This window comes from Rhincodon typus, chromosome 20 (genome assembly GCF_021869965.1).
Source record: "Rhincodon typus isolate 14 chromosome 20, sRhiTyp1.1, whole genome shotgun sequence".
Classification (NCBI taxonomy): Eukaryota; Metazoa; Chordata; class Chondrichthyes; order Orectolobiformes; family Rhincodontidae; genus Rhincodon; species Rhincodon typus.
Window position 1 is genome coordinate 32572190 of NC_063351.1, and position 20981 is coordinate 32593170.

At 40.4% G+C, this 20981-nt stretch overlaps 1 protein-coding gene across 1 annotated transcript in view; it reads right to left on the minus strand.

Annotated features, from left to right (window-relative positions):
• The window catches only part of LOC109929108 (nebulin-related anchoring protein), a 95336-nt gene that overhangs the window by 15219 nt on the left and 59136 nt on the right, over nt 1-20981 (minus strand). The window contains exons 26-35 of the mRNA XM_048609042.1: nt 18389-18493; nt 14725-14832; nt 12507-12620; nt 11442-11639; nt 10449-10553; nt 9328-9426; nt 5471-5575; nt 5272-5379; nt 654-965; nt 368-472 (exon numbers count right to left, since the gene is read on the minus strand). Coding sequence (XP_048464999.1) covers nt 368-472; nt 654-965; nt 5272-5379; nt 5471-5575; nt 9328-9426; nt 10449-10553; nt 11442-11639; nt 12507-12620; nt 14725-14832; nt 18389-18493 — 1359 coding nt within the window. The remainder of the gene's footprint in view (nt 1-367; nt 473-653; nt 966-5271; nt 5380-5470; nt 5576-9327; nt 9427-10448; nt 10554-11441; nt 11640-12506; nt 12621-14724; nt 14833-18388; nt 18494-20981) is intronic.

Below are 20981 nucleotides of genomic sequence, written 5' to 3' on the forward strand. Positions count from 1 at the left end.
TGAATAGCTCGAGGGGCTGAATGGGCTACTCATGTTCCTATGATTTGTTGCATGCTTAATACAAAATCAGATGAGGTTTTCCACTTTGGCAGAAATCTGGCATTACCTTGGAGACTGCATCTCTGGACAATAATTTGAGGGAGGGGGGGTTAACTTAAATTTTCTGGAAAATCCCAGAATGACAGTAATCAAGGCAGGAGAGGTTGGTAAGGAGCTCACAGAACTGTTCTTTGACAAGCCTGCTGCTCCTCCTGTTTGAAATCAGGCTGAAAGCTAACAGAATCTCATCATTATTGTCTTAGAAACAAAAACAATCAATCATTTTGAAAAAAGACTCTAAAGGCACCTGACCAATTAAAGATGTTACCTCACTGATTAGTTCACCAGCTTTCTTCATTGTCTCAATCTGTGGGGAGCCCTGTGCCATCCACGCAACACCTTTGAGGAAGTTTAGATCAGACCTGTATTGCACCTGTATGAAAACAAGATACAAAGACATCCAGTGACAGGAAATTGGCAGCTAGATTTGCACCCTTAGCCAAGTTTCTTTTCCATGGCTGTTGACCAGTTCTTTGCCCACTTATCGCCCTCTCCTCCCCCAACTGAAGCTTGATATACATCAATTTAATGGTAAAACTGTTATGCTCCTTTACCTCACTCTGTTGATTATAGGCTTTTTTAGCCAATTCCATCTTCATGTCATACGGCAGAACAGTATATGAATGAATCAACTTTTTGTAACCCAAGTCACTGGCCAAAGCCTGGGCATTCTTAGCATGCACCAGATTCACCATATCCATTGTTAAGTGGAATTGCTTCCTGCTGTCTTGCGATTCTTTCTTGTACAACTTTTCACTCTGTAACTTGCCAATTTGCATGCAATGCAACATCTTAGGGTCATCCAAAATGCTTCGAGCACCAATATGTTTTCCTCTCTCTTTTACAAAAGTATTCTTGTATTGATACTGAAAGAAAAATGGATATCATTATTTAAAGACTTGCAACTTCTCTCTTTCTTGTTTGGAAGGTAAGGTGACATATTGAGACATTTTTAATCAGGTAGTTACCTTGCCTTTAACCTAACTTTTAAAACAAGAAGTTGATATCTGTAATGTAGGCATTTGCTTTATTTACAGCTATAAGCTGCCAGAGGATGATGAATTTACTTGAGGTCTTGAGACTTAATGGCAACTACCACTGTCTCTAAGCCTGAAGTTCTGGGTTCAGGACCCACTCCAAGGCTTGTTGGCCAGGGAGGGAGCATTCACAACACAGCCAAGCAGGTAGATGGTCAAACATATAACTTTTCCAATACACCCATAACAGGTATAAGGATAGGAGGAACTCCTGGTCAGTTCTTATTGACCACACAGCTTGTCAGTGTGACAGGATGTGGCAGAAACCCCTCATAAGATAAGAATTCAAATGACCTGATAATTTAAATCTATTAAGCATTAGATCCCTCCTTTGCTGGATTAGCAATATCGTTTAATTCATGTTATCAGATGGTTATATGCTTTTGAACAAAATATGATTAAATTTGCATATGCAGGCTATAATGTGAATTCACCACCTTATAACTGGAGTTACTAGGCAAGGAAGGTCACATTATCGATATTGAAACATTTCCCAGAAAAACATTGTTGGTTGAATCTTTATTTTTTTTGGCAAAGTGAACATTGTGTCAAGTTTTTTTGGAGTGTTTTTCGCCATAAGGCTTAGTGACTTTTCTCGCCTCGTTAACTTGGACCAGTCCTGAAGAAGGGTAATACCCGAAACGGTGACTTCTCCTTTCCTCCAGATGCTGCCTGGCTTGCTGTGTTCTTCCAGTTTCCTGTTTGTCTATATTGCCTCATTAACTACCTACCCCATACCTATTGCATCCATCTTGTCCAATTCTATCCCCTTCTTACCATGCACTATTCCTGAAACAACTTGCCACTGCCAGGATATCCCAGAATTGACTGGCATCTCTGTGTCCATCTTTAAAAGGCTATTGAGCAATCAGACAAGCACTGTTAGTCCAGTGTTGCCCTGCACAGTTCCTGACATTCGCCCCAAAGATGGCAGGCAAGGGAAACTTTGTGTCTAGCTTTGCAGGAAGGGACCTAGAGGTCCTGCTGGTTGGCATGGTTCATGCTGGATGTCCTCTTGCCCCAGGACTAACACAGGCCATGACATCAGACCAGCTGACCCGAGGTTGCCAGCTGGGTCAGACCAGTCTCAGCTATCTGCAAGAATGCAGAGCACCATATGAAGTAGGTCAATGGTCTTCTCCACTCTGCCAGTGCAAGTCCTACCATCTTCTCTCCTTGTACTATTGTACCGACCTCCCAAGGCTCATGGTCTAACTCTCTCACTATTGTGTGGAGGTTCCCTCACTGTCACCAACCCAAATCCCTGACACCATTAACCTCAACTACCCTCTGTGCTGTCTGTTCACACACTCAGGACATCTCCCCACCTTCACCAAAAATAACAGCTGAGCCACCAAATTTCATATCCCTTAATAGCTGCTTCTCTCTCATTCCAGGAGGAAAACAGCCCACAAAGGACTGAAAAACTCAAAACAGGGGATGTGCTGTCCTTCTTTCAGCTGCTTATCCCTTGTGTGAAGAGGATCCTGACTTTGACCACCCTGACCATCTCCAAGCCCCTCAATTGATATCAGAGGTTGCACTTGACTTACTGTGCCTTGGCCCCTCACCTAACTCTTGACTTGACAGATGACCGCTGACAACCACAACAAGCTTCCTGGCTTTCTGTTGGTGCCAAACAGAACAGCAATACAGCAACACTGTGAGCCTGTTGTCACTAGCTGAAGGGATAAAAATGCAAAAGGCCAACGCAGGACAGGGATTCTGTGAGCATTTTGGTAGGTTCAGAATGAGTGAGTGCTATAACAAGGAGCTTGAAATGCAGCCTGGTCCAGTCCATGAGCTGGCTATATGTCCCTGAGCACACAGTGTCCTTGCTGCAGCATTACTGTGAGTTACCACTGCAGCCTGAGATACAGTACTGAAGTCACGAGCATCCTTGAAATGGGTCACAGAAGTGCCATGAGAGTTCGGAGAAGCTGGCACAGGTCAGATGCCACTGTTCATGGACATGCGGTTGGAGTAGATGGTGCCCATGGAGCAGTACCTGAGATGTTAGTGCCCAATGTCCAACATGGAGGTCCATTGGACCAAGCAGTCAGCTTAATCAGCAAAAACCTGGCATGACTAGGTCACCTCAATGACAACACTGTGTATGTCATCGAGTCTGTTTCAAAACAGTAAAGTATCAGTTCTGAATTTACCACTGTGTTCAGATGATATTTTAATCTCTAGTTAGCTTAAATTGCCTCACTGGTCATATCCACCACTTTGATGAACAAAGTATCAGCCGTAATGTGCATATTTCCTTTAACACGTGGCAAATTTGGTGCATGCAGCAAATATGCAGTATGAATATTGGTGAGGCTATCAATGATTACCATGATAAAAAACAGTAATTTAAACATCCACTGGCATCTGCACTCACAAAATAAATGCAGAAATCACAAAGTTGTTGCCCTGCTCCTCCAGAAACTTCACTTTAACACTACCTTGGTGAAAGACACACTAAAACAGAAGGAAGCGCATGACACTTCTGTGCTTATGTGACAAAAACCCAGTAAACCTTCCAGAAGATTTAGGTTTTCTAACAAAATACAAATGAAATTCCAATGATGCGATGATTATTAATTACCGCCAAACAACTATCTGGCACAAAAATGAACTATTACAATTGAAGAGTGTCACTACTCCAAATCTTACCTTTTTGTTGGAGATTTTGGAAAACAAAATAAATAAATAACTGTTTCAAATGCTTTATTTCTGCCTCTTGCATTTTCCCTCTCATACTTAACCTATCTTTGTTCTGACCAGTTCACCTTCTGCACATGATTGGGCAGAATTTTTAATTATCTTAATTAAATTAAATAGTTTTAATTAAATTAAATGATTTTAATTAAATTAAATACTCAATTTTAAACTTCCTGGTTCAAAGTCTACACATCTCATTAATAATTCTTCAAATTAATTGGTTATGGAGATACACATTTGATACATGTTTGGTCTGGCCTCACAAATCCAAAATACTGGAAAGACAGCACTGTAATATCCAAAACAGATTTCTAACAAAGTAAAGTTTGAGTAGAAATCTCATAAAAAGTCTGTGGGCAGCGTTCCTTTGCCAATGATCACAAATGCTGGAACCATACTGCTAATATTTTACACCACTACTCCAAATCAAAAATTAATACAATATTCAAATCATTACAGGAACATTACACAATGATGTAAACTGATTGTTAGACTTGATAAATTGTCCACTGTCATTTAAAGTCAACAATTGCAAAAGTTGAACTTTTATCTTACATCATTTTCTTTCTTTAAGATGTTACCTGTTTGGCTGTTTAATTATTTTACCTCAGATATATGGGGGCACAACTGGGGGAAGGGCACCAACTATTGGTAATCCCATCTCTTGTCTGAAAAAAGTGCTAGTTATTGAAAATCTGATAGGGACCTTTCCCCGCGGCATCAACTCTTCGCCCTTTATATGAGTGTCTTGGCCAAAACAAACAAGTGACTAATCAAAGTATGATGGTACTTCAGTTGTGCAATCCAAATTGCAAGTATCTAGAAGAAAATGGGATGGTGGGGGGGGGGGGGGGGGTAAGATAATGTATGAATAGCACAAGCTAATCACTCTCCTTGTCAGATGTTGAAAGGCCCATTAAAGACCTCTCCCAAATGATCATTTCAGAGAGAGTTTCTTGTGAGACTCAAGAAGAGAAAGAATCATTGAGAATCCCACATAGACCTTTGAGTCCTTTTCATTTCGTTTGTTACCATCACATTTACCGAAGAACAGTGAAAAGTGTTGTCTTATGTGCTGTACAGTACCATATAAGTGCATCAGTGTAACTAAACAGAGTGCAGGATACAATGTTAGAGCTGCCAAGATGGTGCAGACTTTCATGTACTCCGAAACAGCTCTTACCAGCTTATCTGCCTGCATACAGTAGCCAGTTGATTTATGTTCCAATGTAGCAAGCTGTGGTAACGACCCTGTTTGGCAGCTTATCAAAATTAAAATGTTAGGCCTGACCCTGCACCAGACTGTTGGCATCACACCCACACAGTACCCAAACTGTAAGTCTCCCCCAGCTTTCTTGAAAGTAACTGGCCACAAATACAAGTAGCATGAATACTTTACAATTCAAATCAGATTCCCTCTTACATCACTGGCTATTCGCCTGGAAGCTTTTGCACTCTGGAAGGGAATGGCTTCGAGTGTCAGCTTGTATCCAAGAGCTTGTTGGTTGAGCCATGACTGTTTGTACTTCACCTGCACAGAAAAGTGCAGAACAAAACTTCAACAAATAAAGAAAATTAGAATTTAAAGAGAATCAGTCCAATTCTGAAGAGACAAACATTACCTCACTGAAATTTGATGAATTAATCCTTGCCCGAATATGTTCGGGTGAGCCAACAATTGGAGTATAATGATGTTGGGCATTTTCTCCTGCAGCTTTATATAGGCGCTGAAAAACGAAAAATGAAAATATTTGCCTGTACATCATGTTAATCCTTTATCTAGTAACATTCAGTAACATGAATACTTTAGAATTCAATAACAAGCATTTAGCAAACAACTCTTCGGAATAAATGCAACCATTTCCACTCTAAGGGGATTCAACAGTTAATGACAATTAGCGGGAAAGACAGCCGTTTGGGATTTAGAAGAGTTTATGCAACTGTATTCAATCAAGGCAACAATTTCAGAAAGCAACCATTAAAATTTTGCCCTTACTTTGTATATCAAGTACTTTGTAGATGAATACGCAAACAACTGCTGAGAAACGTAATTCACTTCATTAACAAATTAATGATTGTTATATGATATAACTAGCAGTTGGATCTCCAAATTCCATAAACTACTTGATACATCTTTTGGTTCTGTGAGGTGACATTATATGAAAACCTCCCTTCTCAGAGTGGCATATGAATGAAAGCTGATGTCTTCCTGCCAGGCTCATGCTAACAATAAGGGAACGGCTTTCTCTTAGCACTTATCTTTTGCATTTTATCTATTGATATACTTTCCTTTTATATTGTGTGTTGAATGGCTTTTCTGACTTCAGATACTCTCAGAAACTACTGCCATTTTCCCTTTCAATAACTCACTTACAGTATTGCTCCTGACTTACAATCTGACCTTCATTCCCATGAGCTTGCCAAAACATGCAACCCTCCATCAACATGCCCTAAATGTGCCACATGTTGCTATTCCTTCACAAATAGATTCTTAAGTTCATCTCTGCCCTGGTTGCAGGCCTCCTACCCTTGGTCTCTAATCTATTTTTCTCCCAAATACTTTGTCTAAACTCAGTCCAATGCTTTACATCCATCCTCCATAAATTGCTGAAGTTGAGAGTTGATAAATATTCAGGTCCAGACGGACTTTATTTAAGGACCTTTAAAGAAACGGCTTGAGAGATGCTTGATGTATTGGTTCTCGTTTTCCAGAAATCCCTTGATTTGGGGACAGTACCATTAGAGTAGAGGACAGCAAATGTACCCTCTTTATTCAAAAAGGAGGTGAGAAAGAGAATTGGAAATTACAGGCCAATAATCATAACATCTATCATAGGGCAACGTTAGAGGTTGTAATTGAATAAGTTATAGTAGGGCACTTGGATAAGTACTTAGATTTCCAAGAGACATTTGATAAAGATGCCACATCAAAAATAATTGGGCAAAATAAAAGCTCACCATGTAGTATATAGGTACGGAAGGATGATTGGCAAGCTAATAGGAAGCAGAAAGTAGGTGTAAGTGGGTCATTTTCATGTTTGCAAAATGTAATGAGTGCTTGAGATTGTACTAGGACCTCAACTAATTACAATTTATGTAATTATATTATAAGAACGACAGAATCCCCATAGTGTGGAAACAGGCCATTCAGCCCAACAAGTCCACACCGATCCTCCGAAGAGCATCCCACCCAGATGCATCCCCCTACCCTTTCCCTATAACTCTGCATTTCCCATGGCTAATGCACCTAATCTACACCTCCCTGAACACTGAGAAATTTAGCATGGCCAATCCAACTAGGCTGCACATCTTTGGACTGTAGAAGGAAACTGGAGCACCGTGTGGGAACCCACTCTGACACGGGGAGAATGTCTGTGTGGAGTTTGCACAGTCGCCCAAGGGTGGAATGAAACCTGGGTCCCTGGTGCTGTGAGGCAACAGTGCTAACCACTGAGCCACCGTGCCGCAGATGATTATGGTGAAGAGATGGATGATCTGGTTGCCAAACATTCTGATGACACAAAGGTAGATAAAATGTAAGTTGTGAATAGGACAGAAGGCAGTTACAAAACCAAAAAAGTTAGGTTAAGTGAGAAGGCAAAGATGTGGCAAATGGAGTAAAATGCGGAAGCATTTAAATTTTCCATTTTGGCAGAAACACTAGAAAAAGTGCATGTCATTTTAACAGTGAATGATTCGAGAGCTCTGAAATGCAGAGGGATCTGGCTGTCTTTGTGCATGAATCACAAAAGCTCAGTATTTAGATACACAGAGTAATTAGGAAAGCTAATAGAAAGTTATCATTTATCACAAGCAGATTTGAAAACAAAAATATGCTTCACTAATGAGACAATGTCTGGAGGTATTGTAGTACTCGTAAGACTGCATGTAGGATAGTATGCACAATATTGACCACTTTATATATGGAAAGATCTAAGCGCATTGATCCTGTAAGGTGAAGACCTACATCCTATATCTTTTATCTTAATGATGCAATTTATTGCATTATGACTATTAGATACAAGCTACACGTTTAGGACAAAAGCCTTCTCTTATTAAAGAGACTCCATTACCACTGGCCTTTAGATCCAGTGAAGGAAAGAGGATGATGACAATGAACTATCCTAACCACAAGCTGGTATTGGTTGGCATTCCTTCCCATTCATCAGGAAAGATAAATAGAAGCACAAACAGAATAAAAGGACAGTACAGCAGAGAAAAAAAAAACCCTTGGCAACCCACAAGAATTACAGTGAAAGATGAACTGATCAGCAATCAAAGAAACAGCAGGGTTCAGACTGAATGGCTTTAAGGCACAGAAAAAATTCTCAGAGGGCACTGAAAATAGGAGTCATATACAGAAATTTGGGCACAGATAGAAAACATCAGTAAGGTAGGGATAGAAACCTCTTAGGGTACAGACATCAGGGCACAAACTAATCTTGCAGAAAAACAAAGAAAGATCAAGCCACCATCAGGAAGATATAAAGAGACATAGAGACAGAGAATATTGCAAATGTTGGAGATTGGAAATAAAAAGAGAAAGTGCTGAAGAAACTCAGCAAGTCGCACAGCAACTGTGGAGACAGAAACAAAGTTATTGTCTTGAGTACAATAGAGGCGGAGTCATATTAGGACTTGAAAAATAAACTCTGTTTCTCTCCACAGATGCTACGAAACTTGCTAAGATCCTCCAGCACTTTGTCAAATAAATGGTATTTCTTATTAAGGGTCCTGCACTTAGTGCACACTCCCTGTCCAACCACTTCACTTCTTGTAGCAGATTGTCTGTTCTTTTTTCTTTCCACAGACTCTTTTAGACTTCCTTTTCAACCAATAATTACAGAGGTCAGTAATTCTCAAGATTTCTAGATTCTGACTATGCCAATTGCTCCAGGATCTTCTCTTCAATGCAGCCAAATCACAGCACCACCCCTAACACTAGGCCCCACATCTCGATCCTAGTCCTACCTGAGTCTTCTCAAACACCTAGACCATACTCTTAATACACCCCTAATCCACCTGATCCCAGAACCAACTTCAGTGTTCATAGAACTCTCACTGCAATGTTCTCAGATTCCCAAGACTCATTGTGTCACATTTTAAAGACCACTTTATTTAAAATTCTGTGAGGCAATGAGTTCTTTTATAGCTCCACCAATCTCAGATCTCTGTTCCTGTTTCCCCATGTCATTGGGCCAATCTTAACATTGATACACTGCTAAGCCTGTGATTCAGGAAATATTAATTGCTAGAACACCTCAATTTGAAGATAAAGAAAGTTTGACTCATTCAGCCATAATGGCAATAATAAAGATTATTTTTAAAACACAGCAACCAGGTTTGACCAGCTGTTGCCATCCATTTCTGGTTTGGAAAGCAGTGGTGTTTTGAGAGGAAATGCCACAGGAGTCTCTGTGATTCTCTCGGTCTGAGCTTTCCACAGGGAAATTCCATCAAGTTCCAGAAATCAACATACCTCATTGGCAATGATGTTGCTCAATTTTGCACGGGTCAAGTCAGGTGAATCTGTCACCTGTGTAAACCTTAGTGAATATGGATGTTGTCGATATTTCTTCTGAAAAAAAAAGAACAAAAAGCAATCATTTATTGCATTTCAACCATTCCCTAATTCCACTCTCTGCCACTGTATCAACACATTGCTGCAGTCCAACTGCACACTTATTACAAGACCATCTGTTCAAAATCACAATTATTAATTAAAATTGACAACACAGATAGGTTAAATATTAGGATACAAAAACCTGGTCAGGACCCAGATATGCAGCTCCGGGGTTATGCTGGAAACTTTTGTTGGGAGTAAGGTGCAATATATAAAATGCCAATGATGCTCAGGAGTGGAACCAGGTTGAGACAAGGGCTGAGGCGATGGATTATCAAGGACAACAGATTCCCTGTCATTCAGAATTTTAGTATAAGATTCGGGGCTAGCATCCCCAGTGAGAGTGACGTACCAGCTTCCAGAAGGGCTTTAAGGATTAGTTGTTTTTAATGTTTGCATTACATCCCTTACACATGATACTTAATAGTTGGACCTATATTGGAGTTGACATCTGTCACCCTCCCCAACCACCACCAAAAAGTTGATCAGATGCCAATGCTTCCACATGCATCAGGAAGACAGACAGAGAGCAGCCTGAAATGTTATTGGTGACTGCTAACCGATACATATTTAACAGCTCATCTACAGACCTGAATAAATCTAGATGGGTCAATCTAGAAGGGCAATGGCGCACATTATGCATGTGATTCCAGTCCCAGATACAACTAAGAAATCGTTGAGGATATTATTTCATGAGAAACTCATTAACCAAAACCTTTTGGGAATGCTTGAATGAATTTTTCTTTCAAGGTGCAAATTGTTTGACTTTTCTTTAAAAACGTCACTCTTGTTTCAACCTATTCTCCTTGGGAGAACACATTTGAAAAATCATAACACGATACTCAATTCCTCCCAAACATATTTGTTTTAACTCCACGTGAGAGTGAATTACTGAATGTGGTGACATGGCAAAAATTACAGGGAGAGTACATGTCATGTACTGCAAACAAAACTGGCCCCATAAAAAAATGGCCCACCTCACTGATGAGGGCAGTTGCTCTCTTCACTCCTTCAATTCCCAAAGCCCCTGTTGAAATCCAAGCCACTCCTCTCATGAAATTTAGGTCAGATCTATAAAGGTTCTATTAAAATAAGGCAGACTATTAATAAAGATCATTATCACTGTGTACTTAATGATACATTCAATAAATTATAGGATGACCAGTAAATCAAGATTCAGTAGCTTCTCAGCAGTTATACATTTTGAAAAAGAATATTGTTTAACCAAACCTTTACATTGTTGCTACCCTCCTGAGAGCATTGAATGTACAGGGGGATAATTCTGCGATTCAGTGACCTTATCTTCTGGAATCAGAATATTACAGGCTCTGCCCCTACAACTTCCAGCAAGCCTCTGTTCTCTGGAACAACCGAACACTAAATTGCTTTATATTCATAGGCGGAAATAATCTTAAGGAGTTCATGAATTTACCTACTTCCAGGTCTTCTATTTGTTTCGTGCTTTTCTAAGATGTGTTACAAATTTCTATGAACAATAGTCAGACATTGTTCTGTTTATTTGCTAAGGCTTTAATAAAATGGTGAACAGAGTTGAAAACTTTACAAGATAAAAGACGAAGTTCTTCAGTTTTAGCATGCTGGCGTATAGATTCAAAAGGCCTGCGATTAAAATTCCCACTATGGCTTTGTCTGTTGATCCCACCTGAATCAGTAACTACAGCTCTACAGAGGGAGGGACAAAAATCATCGAGCTTTACAGTTCTCAGTCACCAACCATTGGTTGCCAGAGAAACTACCTATGTATGCAGGTAAAGTTAGCAAAGAACTGGTCTCAACTTCCACTTGATAAAAAGGCTTACATGAGAAAGAAATAATCTGGGTAATACATCAGAGGACAGGCTACACCCATGAACCTACACCACAGATCGATGCAGTGCTTCAGGAGAGAAGCATGAAAATGGGAGAAATGTCAATAAAAGAAAAAGTGAAAAGTGTGACTGTAAAGTTACCTCGCTCTGTAGATCATAGGCATGCTTTGCCCACTGCATTCTCAAGTCATTGGGTAGTGTCGTATAATGATGGATGGCATGTCTGTAGTTCTGGTCACTGGCTAAAGCTTGGGCTTTCTTAGCATGGACAAGGTTCACCATATCCATAGGTAGATGGAGGTTAGTCTTTGTGTCCTCAAAATCTTTTCTGTACATCAACTAGTTTAAAAGCAGCAAGCAAAAATGATAACTCACAAACAATTTTCATGAAAGGCATATTTTTTAACCAAAATAATAATGCAAAACATTTTTTGTTCTCAATACATTAATAATTCTACAACAATGATATTTCATTTTCATAGAGGTTATAAGACATTTAATTCCCAGGCACTGTGTAAAGGGAAAGGGGAAGGAGACCCATGAGGTTTGGTCTTCATCTCCATTATGTTATTCCAAGAATACTGGGCTTTCCCCAAAGAGACAGATCAGGAGCTGGGCCTGTACTAGGGACAATAGGTAAAGTCTTCACAAGAATACAGGCAGGACTGGCAGTATCCAAGATTTCCACCTTATTCTTCTCTTCCTCCAAATGATTCATGCCCAGACATCGAAGAGGTTAATGATGAACTTTGAAATTGTAACTCCCTTAGATCTGGGATAGAGAAGAATGCCAGGGTGGAAATATTCAATGACCTAAACATAAACATCTTGCATGGCATTATTGCCAATGATATTGTGTTGAATAGAAACATTTAAAATGCATCATGCTTCGTATGCAGCTGGTTTCAGAAAATTAAAGTGATGAACGACTGAGTGCTGCTTGGTATAAGATTATAGGCACATGGTTAACTCCATGACTTCTTTCAATATCAGACAACTTTAGATCAAAAGCAGAAGTACCATCTGAATTATGAAATGGGATCCTGCCATAACTTGTACTCTTGTCTTATTTTGCACAATATTGATGTCATGACATCGTATAGCCTCCCCACACAGCTTCCAGCATTGGCTATATGATAGACAACACTACACGTTTGATTGAAAATACATGAATTCAAAACAATTTAAAGTTCTTTTCCTACATACATCACTATTGAGCCTGGCTGCATGAACGGAATGAGAAATGTTCAGGTCATCTTCCAGTTTTTGTATTCCAACCATCTGACCTTTGGCCTTCTCGAATGCTTCTTTGTATTTGTACTGTGATAGAAACCACATGTTAGGAGGCAAAGATCAAGGAAATATTACAATTTTGTTGCACAGAGCTAGTAAAATAGTTCATTTTACTAAAAGGACATGCTTCAGTGCTCCCAGGAGACAATTGTACATAACATGTTTATCTGAAATTTCTGTTGCCATTATTTTAGCAGGGGCATTAGTAGGATTTTACTAAAATAAGTAACCTAACATTGTGGAAAAATAATTGTAAGAGGGATTTCAAATAGTACATGAAACATTTCAAAATTAACAACATACAACTGAACCATTGTTTTAAAAGGTTGAACAATTCAGGATGAATTGTCCTGACTTGGAAAATGTTCAGGTCTCAGGACTATTTTTGGATCCTGCCCTCACTTGCAGCAGTGGCAAGTCTACCAAATGCCATCTAATGTGAGCTGGCCAATTGCAAAGCCACCTCCATTTGCCTTCCAATTAGAGACAGTTGTGGGTTCTGGAGGTGGATACAGCCCATTGCTATGGGGTTAGTAGCCTTTAGAGTGTTACCAGCAGAAGTGTTGCTGAGGGGCAAGCAATAAGAATAACAGGGACAATTAAGGTACCATGGTTATCAGACGATAGCCTGGCACTTACATTTTACACAAAGGCATTCTCTGCTAAACACTAGTAGCTTGATGGCTAACTGAAGTATTTGAGAAACTCCACTCTCAGATTAACCAAAGTTCAATGTAAAAATGACAAATTTAAATCTCTAAAGATGACCAAAATGTGATGTCATGCTGTACATATAGTTCACAACTTTTCTTTCTGTATGTTCACCTACACAGCAGTGCACCGACTCTCAACGTTTTCTTTAGCAGCTCATCCTGAACCTATAGGCAAGGGTTATAACTGCTTGGGAACACCATCACCTCCACGTTTCCTGCCATGTCACACAATCCCTACTTGAACATATATCAACACCATTCCTTCAGTGATCACTACCTTGCAAATATCTACCTTACAGCTGTTTAGGAGAATTTCAAAACATGGATTGTAGTGGCTCACAAAGATTGCCTGTCACCTTCTGAATGACATCCAGGAATGGGCAAAAAATGTTGGCCTTGGCAATGGTGCCCACATCCCAACAGCAGAAAAATAAGTAGCGTGATAAATGCAAATTTTAAAAGAAATGCAAATCTAAAAGCAAATACTCAAGGTTGGTATAGTTTTCAAAATATATCAAGGTAATATACAGATCAGGTGAGTACTCTGACCTCTAATTTTGCCTTGATTTGACCAGATAATAACTTTAATTAATAGTAATCATTCTCTGCATAATTCTGTGGCTCTTTACAATGTTACTGTAGAAGATAGAGTTAATATTATAGCATTTCTGAGGGACGGATACTGAAATATTTAAAAATGAAATCAGCTCTGTTAAGTTGGAAAGTTCTGTGACTTCCAAAAATCTTAGAGGAGTTTGAAGTCCCCATGGAGATACTGTCAAACATGTCAGAATTTTAAATTAAATTCCAATGAGGTTACAAAGTGCTGCCAAAGGCCTCAATAACTTGTTTCAAATGTTAAGTGAACTATGAAGACTGAAAGGAATTTAATGCAGGAAAGAAACATATACCAAAAGTGGCTAACTTAGGGACTGGATTTATTTTAACCAGAAGTGGACTTCATTAAAATATCAAAAGCAATCTTTCTTGGTGACTGGTAAGAAGCATGTTATTTAGCCTATGATATCTGCAATTTGACACACAATTCCATTTTGCATTCTGGTGTGTTAATCAGTCACATCAAAATAAACATGATAATTATTCACGTAATGACAGAAATGCAGTATTAGGAGGTCAGTAAAATGTTCCAAAACAAGCCGTTACCTTGACATAATCAACTCTGACAAACGAGCAAGAGAAAAATCTTTTTAACGACTTCAAAATGTAAGTTTGAAAAGACAACTGGAATTTACCTAGTATCTATGTCTAAGATTGTTCAATTCCTATAGTTCAATCAACAGCCTTTGATTAGCAATGACTCAAAATAGTACAAAAATGGTTTAATTCCACCCAATTTACACCTCAGCCAGATATGAACTTCAAACATTTCCAGAGCAGTTATTTGAAGTGATACTTACATCACTAATAATTTCTCTGGAAGCTTTGGCAGCTTGGACTGGAATTGCATCGAAAAGCAGTTTATAACCACCATCCCGTAATTTTGACCACGACTCCCTGTAGCGGATCTTTGAAACAACAAACAATTTCGGGAATAAGTGTTTGACGCAATTCCATTGCTTCATTTACAATTTTAACTTCATAGAGGCTCACAGCACAGAAGTAGCCGTTCAGCAAACTGGGAGGTTTTGTAGGTTGAGGTGGGCTCATTCATGACTGCCTGGAATACCTGCCCCCATTTGGTTGACAACCATTTATCAATTAAGCACTTTGCAAGAAGCTGATTGGGATTTTTTCCAGTCAGTCTTTGGTTCCCTGCAATGCCCAGGACCACTTTATATGTTCAGCAGTGGGCACCCAGTGGCAACTCAGGATGGGGCACAGTCTCTCAGACACCTCAAAGCCCTCCCAACCTGCCTCAGTGTGGCTGTAGCTCCAGACCATCCTGTACAAGCCCCCATCCCCCTTCCACTACAGCAGTGCCGTAGCTGTTTTATCTGTTCTTTGATTTAATTTGAAGCGTGGTGAGAATTGGACTGTTATACCAACTATTCATTCAAGGCTGCTGCTTCTCAAGCTGGAAGAGCTTTGATTGGCCTTCCAGCCCCAAGGGCTCACCCATTACTCTTAGTTGGAAAGAGGCTTGTCTCGATGCAACGTAAGGGGGTGCCACTTTCAAACTTCTAATGAATGACCGTTTCCCCTGAAGGGGGCACGTTCATGTCCTGGAAACAGATCTGTTTTCTGCTCTTATGGGGAAAATCCACCCATCTGAAAGAATTTAATGCCCTCCATGCTGTGTTTTGTGGAGGAAGGGCATTTAATCATGCAGGAAGGTGATGGGTGCAGACACTGCTGGCTACTCCTGATTAATTCCACGGTGGGAAGATCTTAGGGCAGTATTCCCAGTCCACTGCCATCAAGTGCCCACTTAAGGGTCTCACCCCGCCACGTTGTTACTCACGGGCTGGTGAGGGGGGGGGGGTCTCACCGTGTGAAAAGCCCAAAAGGAGGCAAAAGGTCCTGTCAGGGCTGCTTGAGGACATCTGGGCCTGGGACGGAGGTCCCCCATTCCAAGGTACTGGGCATCTGGTTGAGGGAAAGGGGGGCTCCTCCCCCCCAAGAGCCAAACACCCCGCATTCCATCCCCACGTCTTGCTGCTACCACCCTGTCTCCTTTATTGCAACCCTTGCCCCAAGATCCCTCTCCTACCATCACTTGTCCATGACCTGGGTTGTTTTGGTAATTGTGGGCCTTGTTTCGGTGTCTAACCAGCAGCATCTGCCACCTCTTCCCCACCACACTCACCCTCCCTCTCCCTCCACCCACCTGTGGCTCTGGTGAGAAATAGAATAGAACAGACTAGAATCTCTACAATGTTGAGGCAGGCCATTCAGCCCACTGAGTCTACACTGATCCTCCAAAGAGCATCCCACCCAGACCCACTCCCTTATCCTATCCCAGTAACCCTGCATTTCCAGTGGCTAATCCACCTAACCAGCACATCCCTGGTCACTATGGGCAATTTAACATGGCCAATGCATCTAACCCGCACATGTTTGAACTGTGGGAGGAAACTGGAGCACCTGGAGGAAACCCACGAAGACACAAGGAGACTGCGCAAACTGCACACAGAGATGCTAACATCTGACTGACAGCTCTCAGATCGTGTGGTGTCTGCAGCCCTGAACAGGGAGTAGGCCCTTTGCCACCCAGGTAAGTGCCTAACTGGCAATTAATGCAGTGGGTCTTCTCACAAAGAGGCAAGGCAGGACTTTCACTGGCTGCTTAGCTAGCCAGGCCCACATCGCCTACATGAAATATTACCATTGTGTCTATGTCAGCTCTTTATTAGGGTAAACCAAGATCTGGCAAACTTGCAACACGTAGTTTCTTGCTAATTTTCTTTCTTTTAGTTATCACTGAAAATAATTACCTGTTTCAGCTTAAAATATTTCTCACAAATACAATTTCAGATTAAGTTAAATCCAAACAAAGTAGATCCAATGAGAATGTAGTTATCCAATGAGGAGCTGCATAAAGGCAATGTATTAAATAATTTCTAACGAGCTAATCAGTAAAAACAGAGAAAACAATAATTTGCCTACAATCAAGCTATTGCTTCTCACCACACCTTGAATCTTGTGCCAAAAAAAATTTTATGTTCATTTTTTTAAGCCATTCAATATTTGTTGTCCTTTACAGTCCTGCAGCTGGGATCAAGTAGTTTTTCAGTGCACCTGCGCTTCTGCACCAGTGCAAATTGATTCACTCGAGGATGCATATGATTTTTAAAAATATATTTCTTTTCGCAAATCTTCTGCTTGTCAAGTAAGAAATGTAAGTGTTGCCAAATGGGAGATTTTCCATTTGCCATTATCTGCAGCTGGCCTACATATCCAAGATGCTGAGTGAAACTTCCTCTACTCTGCCTGAATCTCACTAAGAAAACACATCCTGCTCCAATCAATAAATATGACATTCTTTCAATCCTCAATTCAGCTCTTTAGTCATTCCTCTGAAATAGACTGCCAATTTTGTGACAACGAATCCTGATAAAACTCCTGTGAAATATCTTCGAATGTTTAATAACTTTAGAAGCTGAAACACTCCCCTAGCTCATCTCCAACCTAATACCCTCCATTTTATTTCCCTAACATTGCCTTTGCTTAATGGTTAATTAGTTCTCCTCTCAAACTTAGTCTCAGGAACTCTATACGAGACTTAAACCTGCAGCTCCCGACTTAAAGGTTGAGGTGCTACTGTTACAGCACCAAAATGTCTTCCTTTTATTTTAACTATAATATTTGAATCCACATCTCCAAAGCATTAGTTCTAATTTCTTCCATGGGACATGGGTGCCTGTGGCTCTTCCCTAAATGCCCTTAAACTGAGTGACTTGCTAAATGTATCATCAGCTGCCATGACAGGATTTAAACCTATACGTCAACAGAGATTAGTCTGGGGCCCTGGTGAAACTATCTGGTGAAATTATCGCTACGCCACAGCCTGCCCATTATATCTGCAATTAACTTGACCTCATCAAAAGTTCTGTTGCCATTACATAACTTGCACTGGTCATAATTATCCTTGTGTTTATTGAGCTAAACTGGCTACCATCCCTCAAGGCCTCAAATTCTAAATTTCCCACCGCTGTTTTCAAAAGCATGCACGTCTTTGCCTTTCCCTATCCTTGTAATCTCTTCCAGCCCCACAATCTTCCAAGAATTCCGCATTTCTCCATTTCTGGCCTCTTGCACATCACTGATTTTCCTCACAAGGGCTACAGATAAGACATGATTTGCAAATCTTACCATTAGAACAACTTGCATTGAACCATTCATTCTACTCTGATATGTTGTTATTAGTCTATATGAACTAAGCTAGTGACACAGTTATGAGGAGATCAACAAGCTGATCCTTAAATCCATTTTGAACTTTGGCCCGTTGAAGAATACTTGTTTTACAATCTCACGTTAAGTTTGAATGAATCAAATGTTTGGTGCTGTTAAAAAAGTTGCTGTAACATTAATCAGTAGCAAGTAATAGCAGTGTAAATGCTCTCAGATCAACTAGCCACCCAATGTTACATAATGACAGCTAGACTCTCTTCAGAGTCTCACCTCGCTGATATTCATAGCATTAGTTTTAGCTTGCAGAAATTCTGGGAGGTCCTTTGTCAGTGTGTAGTGATGTTTTACATTTTCTCCATCTTCTCTGTATAGCCTCTGTCAAATGAAAGAATAAGCTTTATTTTAATATGTATCTAGGGCAAAACCACCTCACATTGATGGTGGGAGGGAGCAGTATGAGATCTTGTGAGAGAAATATGCAGATAATATTATTGCTATTGTGCACATCCCACTGTCAGGTTAGTAATTAAGTAAAATATTATGCTTTTTCCTGCTTGCCAACAACTCAAGGGCAGGTTGCCACAAGCTTGGAAATTGATTATGAATAATGTTATTATATGAAAGCTTAAAACATTTCTACTAGTTTAATTTCTGCACTATTTTGGGGAAAATTTTAACCCATTTCAAATTAACAGTTTAACACCTCCAATAAATTAGCAGAATGAGGAATTCAACACGAGCACATTCAACATTTGTGCAATAACACTGTTTACAGTAAATTCCATATTTATAAACAAAGCATAATTTTAATTTTTAATTAACACTCATTGTGAATTTTGAAATACAACATGGGTCATACACTTTGCAGTTGACTGTACGCAATTTAGAAGCTGCTACCAGGGTTCCTCCCATTAAATCAGGTCAGTTAACATGAGACATGTCATTACAATAGAACAGCTTCAATAATTTATACAACCAAACAATGACACCAATACAAAAGCACGTGAGTAGTTTAGGGAATATTATTGTGTTTTTGTTTAGGGAATGTTATTGTGTAATCAACAAATCATTTCAAAAACATTTGATTTTCACAATCACAATCTACAGAATACATAGGCAATTATAATAATGATGGAAAGAGAAGCCTCCAGTCTCTATTTTCCATATGTGAAGTGACCCTGCTGCAATCACAGGAATGCATACTGGGCCAGCAACATTGGGATTCATTTGACTACTGTCCTGTCAGGAAAATAGACTTAGAGGCTAAGACATTTGGGCTGGCACAATTGACAGAAGGCCAAAGTGTCCACCAATCTTACCTGAGCCTGATTTTCCAAGGACAGGCAATCACAGGCCGATTGCCACTCCATCCCATTTTTTGTTTAAACACCGCGAAAGAGCTCCGAATTTCTGACAGGAGGTTCCGATCAGGTTCCCGCAGAAACGTGGAGCTGTACTCCCATTCAGAGAGGTACCTCATAGAGCAGAACATAGTCAGGGGCAGCAAACCATGCCTCCTTTTTCACAGCAGACAGTTTTCTGTATTCTGTGACTTAAATGTCCAGCATCACCAATTGCTACTCAGACCTCTCCAGTGAAAGGTTAAGTTCCTAAGGTAGGTGTGTGGTTAGGATGCTGCAAGGGAAATGTGCCAAGTGCATAGGAGATAGGGTGCTAGGTGGGTAGAATACCAGGTTCAAAGGGATTCAGGTCCAGTGTGGGTGGGGGGTTGGCAGTGCGAGTGTGTAAAGTCCCAACAGCAGGAGATGCATTTGATCTCTCAGTAACAATCGTCAAGTCCCATGGGGTAAAGGGAGGTGTCAGATGCCAAGGTGTCAAATCCTGGGGGTAGTTGGTGTGTCAGACCTAGCAGCTAGGGGCTAGAGGGATGGAGTGGTTTACCAGCTTCTGGGGGGAGGCAAGGGAGATGTCAGATCTCGAGGGTAGTAGGGGGGAGGGGGAAAAGAGATGGGAGATGTCAGGTTCCATGGGCACAAGAAGAAAGAAGTGTTAGACCCAAGAGGTACAGGGAGATTGGTGAGTCCCAGCAATAAATGGGAGGGAGACCCGGGGGGCCAGGTTTGGGGCTGGCGGTGGAGTATTTCAGTGTGTCCAGGGGGTGGAAGTGGCAAGTGAGGTTCTTGGATGTAAGGGTCTGGGGAGGTATAGTTGGGGGTACATGTGGCAAGTAGGGAGTTCAATTTAGCAGTTACTTGGGATTTAGATTAGGTATTTAATTTGGCATCTGTTTCCTCAGCAACTATTTACTTCACTGCAGTGGAACCCTCCAAATTCCCCAATTCAAATCAACATTTTTGGAGAGTTCCAAACATACAGGAATTGCCCAGTGGAATCGCCCAGTGGAATCTTCAATTTCCTGGGTAATTCCCTGGGAGTCTGCTATGTCAGGGATTTTACACAAGTATATGGATAAAGTTGTACGCTACCTATAGAATACAATAAGATCATTGAATCATTTCTGAAGGTGTGCTACAGATATATAAAGTCCAGGTAAGATCAACCTGGAACCCCACGAGCAACTCCACAAAACACATCTTGAGAAGAATATACCAGCCTTGGACAGAGTGCAGCACAGATTTACCAAAATTATACTTGGATTCTAAGGGTTAAATTATGAAGAGATATTTGGTAAGGTTGTATTGCCTCAAATATAGAGGGTTAAGGGGCAATTTGATTGAAGTTTTCAAAATACTATGGGAGAAAATGCAAAGTAATAACTTTTGGAGCTGGTTGGGGGTTTGAGGCCAAGGAAAGAGCTACATCTGTTTTAGAGTGAAGTTGGGAGCCATTTTATTTCGATGAAAGTCTGGAGCTGTCTCCCACAAACAGCAATTCATGCTAG